Source organism: Physella acuta, unplaced genomic scaffold (genome assembly GCF_028476545.2).
Source record: "Physella acuta isolate Inbredline_101_S28 unplaced genomic scaffold, ASM2847654v3 ptg002090l, whole genome shotgun sequence".
Classification (NCBI taxonomy): domain Eukaryota; kingdom Metazoa; phylum Mollusca; class Gastropoda; family Physidae; genus Physella; species Physella acuta.
Genome location: NW_026733592.1, coordinates 60001 through 69229, shown reverse-complemented (window position 1 = coordinate 69229; position 9229 = coordinate 60001). Strand labels below are relative to the sequence as shown.

At 36.8% G+C, this 9229-nt stretch overlaps 1 protein-coding gene across 1 annotated transcript in view; it reads left to right on the top strand.

Annotated features, from left to right (window-relative positions):
- Nucleotides 1-531: 531 nt before the first annotated feature.
- Nucleotides 532-9229, top strand: part of LOC131932112 (uncharacterized) — a gene marked incomplete at its 5' end in the record, with an annotated part of 18182 nt that continues 9484 nt past the window's right edge. The window contains 5 exon segments of the mRNA XM_059289000.1: nucleotides 532-636; nucleotides 4367-4539; nucleotides 4885-5048; nucleotides 6939-7037; nucleotides 7620-7803. Of these exon segments, the coding sequence (XP_059144983.1) occupies nucleotides 532-636; nucleotides 4367-4539; nucleotides 4885-5048; nucleotides 6939-7037; nucleotides 7620-7803 (725 nt within the window).

The following is a 9229-nucleotide window of genomic DNA, read 5'->3' as shown; positions in this document are numbered from 1 at the left end:
ATATATATAAATATATATATATATATATATATATATATATATATATATATATATATATATATATATATATAGTTATATATATATATATATGCCTATATATATAACTATATATATATTTATATATATATATATATATATATATAATATATATATATATATATATATATATATATATATATATATATTTTTTTTATATAGGGGGACCAAATAAAATTCCGGGGGGGGGGGGGGCTTTTGTCTAGTTGCGCCACTGCTGGGGCGGACATAAGCTATTGAAGCAAATCCAAAAAGTAAAAGCAGGCTGAAGTCGTAGTCAGCCAACCGTGCAAGGCCTGACACTGTTGACACATTAGTTTCGTGGAAGAAATCATCTACGCCATTACAATAGGGCTTGTAAGTCTACGGTCTTGAAATCTATTAGCTGGCAAGTACTAGAACGAGAAGTTGTGACCTACTTACACGCCCTATTAGGAACGGAACAAAAGAAGTAGAAATATATTTTTTTAAAACTTGTTGTTTCTTCTGTTTTAGATGCTTTCCCTACAAGTGTGACGTCAGTCCAACCTATTGGGATAATTGCTGGGTACTGTGTACAAGCTGGTGTTGGCTCAGCTGACGATCGGGATTTTTCCTTATGTGAGTGCATATTCCGACATTTTTTCAGTTCTGGTTTTTTAATGGTTGTTTTTTTTTTAAAGTGAAAAAAGTCATAAGTCTTGCCTTTAAATGGCGTCACACATTTGTTGATGGTGTTAGACAAGGATTACGATCGGTGTGAGGTTGGGGGTGGGGGGAGCTGTATGGGTGTTTCAAATAGTGACGATACATTTTTGTTTCCCTTTTTCCATTTGTTTGACTATTCCAGAGCAAAGAAGGTGTCCGGGGTGGGGGCGGAGGGGGACTTGATGACATCATTTTAAGGGTGGAGAGATATTTTTACTTTCTCGTATATAGAGATAGTCTTGTAATCGTGCAAAAAAAAAAATCGAGATGTTTTACAAATCTCGACGTTTTACACCTCACTAATACGGAAAAACATAATTTTGCAATCTTGTCCGTATGTCTGTGTGTCTGTGTGTGTGTGTCTGTGTGTAAACATAATAACTTGAGTACCGTTACAGCTAGGTTGATGAAATTTCATACATAAGTATTTTATTAAAATCGTAGATGCGTATCAACTTTTGAGCGATTTCCGATACCGGAAGTGGTACTTTTTCTACTTTGAATTTTTCAAAAGCCTATAACATGAGTTCTGTTTCAGACGGATAAATGAAATTTCACATGTAAGTAAAAGATCTAATTCTCTACCTTATGTCAAATTTTGAGTAATTTCCGTTGAACGGAAGTTCTAATTTACGCTATTTTCGATTTCTCAAAAAACGCATGTAAATTTATAAAGTACTAATAATATTGCGCACTACTATGCACATTTTGTTTCGGCGTTCGCTTGGTGCGCAATTCTTTTTTCTACGAGATTCTATTCTATTTTTAAAAGTTTAAGTAATTAAAAATCATGTCTATATTCCGAGTTATATAAGAATATTCGAGAAAGTTTAGGGGAGATCACTCCCGGTTTATTTATGATGTGTTGCGAGAAAGATGGTGGTGGGGTAAACAAAATATGACGTCATTTACGGACGTCTTTCGGTTTTACTTTTCATTCTTACTTCATGTATCTCTATCTCTCTCTCTCGCTCTCTCTCTCTCTCTCTCTCTCTCTCTATATATATATATATATATACTAGCCGTCCCGGCCAGGCCCTGCTCTGGCTTCTGTGAAAAACCCTTCTGTTAAAGACCATCACCTGTGTGTTTAGTAATCATCATAAACCCGGCATTGCCCACCCAAACCACAACCAACCAAAACCAAAACAACAAAACGCAAACATAACGCTAACACAATTACAAATACAAACGAAAACAAAAACTTACAACAAACCAACCACAACCACAAACACTAATACGAACACAAAGAAAAAAGCAAACGAAAACAAACCAAATCCAAACACAAAACCAACCACAAACACAAACACAAACCCAAAGAAAAAAAACAAACGAAAAAGCAAACGAAAACAAACCAAATACAAACGCAAAACCAACCACAAACCCAAAGAAAAAAAAACACAAAAGAAAAACAAACGAAAACAAACCAAATCCAAACGCAAAACCAACCTCAAACACAAATACAAACACAAACCCAATGAAAAAAAAACACAAACGAAAACGAAAAAAGAAAGAACAAAAACGAACCAAATCAAAACGCAACCACTAACGCAAACCCAACCTAAACACAAAGAAAACACTAACGCGAATACAAACGCAAAGTGCTCACGGGGCTGAATCGCCTACTTCAACTTAATAAACGACTATAGTACCCCAACTTATTCATAGTCTTTTGCACTCACTTTAGTGAACGTAGGCGCGAAACCGAACACGGGAGGCCCGGGACCCCAAAAAGCACCCTGTCTGGGCGCCAGAGGACGCACCATGACGTCACCGCCTGATTGAACTTAGTTAACGCCTATAGTGCATAACTTATTTATAGTCTTTTGAACTCACGCGAACGTAGATACCATAGCGTACACCGGAAGGCCCGGGGCGCCAAATAGCACCCTGTCGGGGTGCCGGAGGACGCCCGGATTTGATTCACTTAAAGACTATAGTAACCTTTCTTATCCATAGTCTATCGCACTGTTTAAAACAAAATTATGCAGCATAGCGCTCACATGATAGCCCAGGGTGCCAAATCAAACCGTGCAGGGGCGCCGGCGGACGCGCCTGTTTCAATTTAGTGAACAAAAATGATAATACTCCAAGCTTATCCGTAAATGGAAAGAAATAAACGTATATGATTTGTAGGACCTGGCTTATTAAATGTTATTGATTTAAAAAAAAAATAATAATTATTGAACAGTATGTTCAGTGTATAGAATAAATAAAAGGCAGTGTTAAAAATACCTAACGACATTGCACTTAATCAATCCCCGCTAATTGTGTAATTATTTTTTTTTTCTTAACACCAAAAACAAAGTAATAAAATGTTAATTCTCTCTTCTTAAGGATTTATTTTTCATTAAAGGGAAGTAACTTGCAGTCAATACATTTCCGACACAATTTTAGAAATTTTATAAACGTCGATACACTTTTTAAAAATTTTATGTCGCGTTCATAATTAAAAATTATTCTTCTAAGTAAATAGAATGAAAATTGTTTTTAAAGACTTTCAATGGTAATTTTTCGACTCGTAAATTTAGACTTTGAGCACGATAAAAAATCTAACACTTAAATCCGTAGAAGTGTCAACGACAAACTTTTTTGTTTTTTGCCACACGTTACAGAACTGAGCTTTATATATTAGATATATATATATATATATATATATATATATATATATATATATATATATATATATATTATATACATATATAATTTACACGAAAAAAATATATGAGTGTAATTTAAGTGTGTATGGATCTTCTTTTGTGTTTTTGTCGGTGCACTGTCATAACGGCCTGGGACAAAAAGGCCCCGTTAATATGATCCCGTCAAATCGACACCCGACAAAACGATCCAGTCAAAATAGCCCCGTCAAAAGAGCCCCGAATTATTGGCTCCCGTCAAATGGGCCCCGTTATATTGACTCGCGACATATAGGCTCCCGACAAATGGAGTCCCGACAAATTGGCTCACGACATATTGGCTCCCGACAAATGAATCGTATGACCACTATTGGCATAAAAGTAACCATTTTGTCCTACCTCCACTACTACTATAACCTCTTTTTAATGCCTGAATGAAATTGTTTTTTTTTTTGAAACAACATCAATTCACAAACAAATCAAGCCCTTAACAGCTAAATTTCACCAATTCTAAAATGTTTATAATATTTAATTTACAACAGTAAAGATCTGTTGCTAAAAAACGAGCACTGAGGTGTAAATGTATGATATAGACCTACATTATGTTTACAGGAAAACCTTTTTTTTTTTTTGATAATCTACAAGCATACTGCCGGTAGGAATGTACAGCGTGGACCCCTCTCCCCACACACTGAGTTGGAACAGCCTATAATCGACTCATTTATGGAAGTCATAGATAGATGACACTTAAATTAAAACATACTATTTCTTATAATAGGTAAACTAATATAAAAATAAGGCCAGCCAAACAAGAGATGCATACGTTGTATTACTAAAGAGTGTTGGATAAGCTAACTCTAAAGAAGGGAGCCAAATTGACAAGAGCCTATTTGTCGTGAGCAAAAATGGCGGGAGCGTATTTGTCGTGAGTCGTAATGACGGGGGCCGTTTTGTCATTGGCCGTTTTGACGCCGCACGGTTTTTGCCTTATCTGAGTGTCTCCACAGTTATGCATCTCCCTGATGACTGCTTTGGCCGTGAGTACCTCATAGTTCTCCCTCTTGAGTCTGTTTGTGTGTCCATCTTCTTTACCGTGGAGACAATCATCCTTTATAAAGACGTAGGCGGGGTCAAGCAGTCGGGATTTTTAATAAGATGGAGCGATAACCATTCTTACAAGGTAATCTTTGTACTACTGCACAAGTAAACACACACACACACACACCCACGCACACACACACACGCACGCACGCACACACACACACATACACGTTCATGTATAAAATATTTATATATATATATATGAATATTTATAAAAATATGGATATATATATATATATATATATATATATATATATATATATATATATATATATATATATATATATATATATATATGCGTATGTGAATTTTCAAGTAAGTATTAAAGCTTGTCCTGAAAAAAAAAGAATGTTAATAAGCCTCATTTTCTTGTTGGTTAATGTGTTTTTTTTTTTTTTTTTTTTTTTTTTTTTTTTGTGTATAGCTTAACTTCAAGGAAGGACAGAATCAGGTGGCTGAACTGAGGTCGAATAACACATTCTATTGTACTGTCGCGTTTAACGGCGGAGCTGGGGATCGCCATCAGTTAGCGTTCGCTGCTTCAAGCGTCATCCCGACTGGACTTTATTGTAACCATTATGCTTGGAGGTGCGTGAGGGACTGTTCTTTTATAGGGTGTATAAGGGGCTGTTCATTTATGTTCTTTTATGGGGGAGTTGGTGTTCGTTTCTGCTTATGAAGGTGGTGTTGTTTGTAAGTGACTAGATAAAGCATCAAGATTGTCGAACTTTGTGAGTGACTGGATACAACATCAAGATTGTCGGCCTTTGTGAGTGACAAGATACAACATCAAGATTGTCGGCCTTTGACTAGATACAACATCAAGATTGTCGGACTTTGTGAGTGACTAGATACAACATCAAGATTGTCGGGCTTTGTGGGTGACTAGATACAACATCAAGATTGTCGGCGTTTGACTAGATACATCAAGAGTGTTGACCTTTGTAAGTGACTAGAAACAACATCAAGATTGTCGGCGTTTGACTAGATACATCAAGAGTGTTGACCTTTGTAAGTGACTAGATACAACATCAAGATTGTCGGACTTTGTGAGTGACTAGATACAACATCAAGATTGTCGGCCTTTGTGAGTGACAAGATACAACAACAAGATTGTCGGCCTTTGACTAGATACAACATCAAGATTGTCAGACTTTGTGGGTGACTAGATAAAACATCAAGATTGTCGGCGTTTGACTAGATACATCAAGAGTGTTGACCTTTGTAAGTGACTAGATACAACATCAAGATTGTCGGACTTTGTGAGTGACTAGATACAACATCAAGATTGTCGGCGTTTGACTAGATACATCAAGAGTGTTGACCTTTGTAAGTGACTAGATACAACATCAAGATTGTCGGACTTTGACTGGATACATCAAGATTGTTGGCTTTTGTGAGTGACTAGATACAACATCAAGATTGTCGGACTTTGACTGGATACATCAAGATTGTTGGCTTTTGTGAGTGACTAGATACAACATCAAGATTGTCGGACTTTGACTGGATACATCAAGATTGTTGGCTTTTGTGAGTGACTAGATACAACAACAAGATTGTCGGCCTTTGACTAGATACAACATCAAGATTGTCGGACTTTGTGGGTGACTAGATACAACATCAAGATTGTCGGCCTTTGACTAGATACATCAAGAGTGTTGAACTTTGTAAGTGACTAGATACAACATCAAGATTGTCGGACTTTGACTGGATACATCAAGATTGTTGGCTTTTGTGAGTGACTAGATACAACATCAAGATTGTCGGACTTTGACTGGATACATCAAGATTGTTGGCTTTTGTGAGTGATTAAATACAACATCAAGATTGTCGGCCTTTGTGAGTGACTAAATACAACATCAAGATTGTCGGCCTTTGTGAGTGACTAGATACAACATCAAGATTGTCGGCGTTTGTGAGTGACTAAATACAACATCAAGATTGTCAGCCTTTGTGAGTGAGTAGATACAACATCACGATTGTCGGCCTTTGTGAGTGACTAAATACAACATCAGGATTGTCGGCCTTTGTGAGTGACTAGATACAACATCAAGATTGTCGGCCTTTGTGAGTGACTAGAAACAACATCAAGATTGTCAGCCTTTGTGAGTGACTATATACAACATCAATATTGTCGGCCTTTGTGAGTGACTAGATACAACATCAAGATTGTCGGCCTTTGTGAGTGACTAGATACAACATCAAGAATGTCGCCCTTTGTGAGTGACTAGATACAACATCAAGATTGTCGGCCTTTGACTAGATACAACATCAAGATTGTCGACCTTTGTGAGTGACTAGATACAACATCAAGATTGTAGGACTTTGACTAGATACAACATCAAGATTGTAGGACTTTGACTAGATACAACATCAAGATTGTAGGACTTTGACTAGATACAACTATTCCCCCCCAAGTCTATATCAAGGTTCGAATAAAGTAAAAATTAATGCTAGCACTTCCTGTGTCTTCCACAGAACCCATCAGCACCCGACACACGAGTGGGTGGATGTCGCTGTGTTCTTTCTACAGCATAATGAGAGCCAGCTGGTTCTTGATGAACGGGACACGAACGAGTAAGTAGTGAGACAGTCGTGGTTTAATCTAGGGGGATGGCACTGAAGGTGAGGAGCGGGTGGGGGGGGGGGGGGGGAGGAGGGGGGGGGGGTTAAACCGTCACCCTAAAGCAATACAGTCAGAGTCAGATCTAGGGGATTGCATTAATGGGCGGGGATGGGGGAATTAGAACGTGACCTTCAAAGTTCAGGAGTTACGTCTATGTTATGTATATTATAATATGTATAATTATGTATATATATATATATATACATATATATATATATATATATATATATATATATATATATATATATATATATATATATATATATGTGTATATTATTATCGATATAACTATATTGCTATATATATATATATATATATATATATATATATATATATATATATATATATATATATATATATATATATATATATATATATGAATATATATGTATATTATTATCGATATAACTATATTGCTATATATATATATATATATATATATATATATATATATATATATATATATATATATATATATATATATATATATATATGCGCCGAATAATCGGCCTTTTCCAACACTTGTTCAACAGCAGCTGGGTGTGGCATAGAGCTGGAGAGACATGGAGGTACTCATTCATGAACCTTTCTATCGGCACCCACCAGGCCTACACGCGTACAGGTGCCACGTTTGGATGTATTGTGTTTGGTGTCAACCTCACCCAGCAGAACGGGTACATGCATCATGTGGGGTTCATTGTCTCGAAGATAAACACGGTAGGTACATACACGCACACACATACAATCATTCACGCACACACATACAATCATTCACGCACACACATAGAACATTTATGGTTGATAGTCTCAAGGATTAACACGATAGGTACATACACACACACATACACTGATATACGCTCACACATACACTCATACACGCACCCACATAAACACATACACTCGTACGCGCACACATACACACATACACGCACAAACATGCACCAAGTGGATGTATTAGTCTCAAAATTAACACATACACTCATACACACACACATACACTCATACACGCACACACGCACACACATACACTTATACACGCACACACATACACACACACGCACACACATACACTCACACACGCACACACATACACGCATACACGCACACATATACACCCATACACGCACAAAGACTCAAAGATAAACACGGTGAAAATATGGGTTTGCACGCACACACATATACGTATACACTCATACGCGCACAAACATCCACACACACATCGTCTCAAAGATGTACACGGTACATGCACACACAATATACATACACACACATACACATTCAGATACACACAAATACACCATATGGATATGTATTATACTTAGATAGAGTGATATGCCTGTGTTTAACTTATTTCATTTAGCACACCAACTAACCGACAAAGCCCATGTATTATTGTCAGCTTAAAAATACTTCCCAGTGAAACGTTCTTTGAATTGAGATAGTTTATGGCGTGTGTTACACAGCGTTAGGGTTATAATGTAGTGTGTGACACAGTATTAGGGTTATAATGCCGTTTGTTATACAGTGTTAGTATTAAAATGTATTGTGTTACACAGTATTAGGGTTATAACGCCGTTTGTTATACAGTGTTAGTATTATAATGCCGAGTGTTATACAGTGTTAGTATTATAATGCCGAGTGTTATACAGTGTTAGGATTATAATGCCGTGTGTTATACAGTGTTCGTATTATAATGCCGAGTGTTATACAGTGCTAGGGTTATAACGCCGTGTGTTATACAGTATTAGGTTTATAACGCCGTGTGTTATATAGTGTTAGTAGTATAATGCCGAGTGTTATATAGTGTTAGGGTTATAACGCCGTGTGTTATATAGTGTTAGTATTATGATGCCGTGTGTTATACAGTGTGAGTATTAAAACGCCGAGTGTTATACAGTGTTAGGATTACAATTCCGTGTGTTATACAGTGTTAGTATTATAATGCCGATTGTTATACAGTGTTAGGGTTAAAATGCCGTTTGTTATACAGCGTTAGGGTTATAATGCCGTGTGTTATAAACCAGGGTTCTCCAAACTTTTCGTCCGAGGGCCGCATTAACTATCAAATTTCAGTTCGGGGGCCAGTTTCTTCCAGGCATGTCTTTGATTTTTCTGGGCAAAGTTCCTCAGCCATAACAAACAA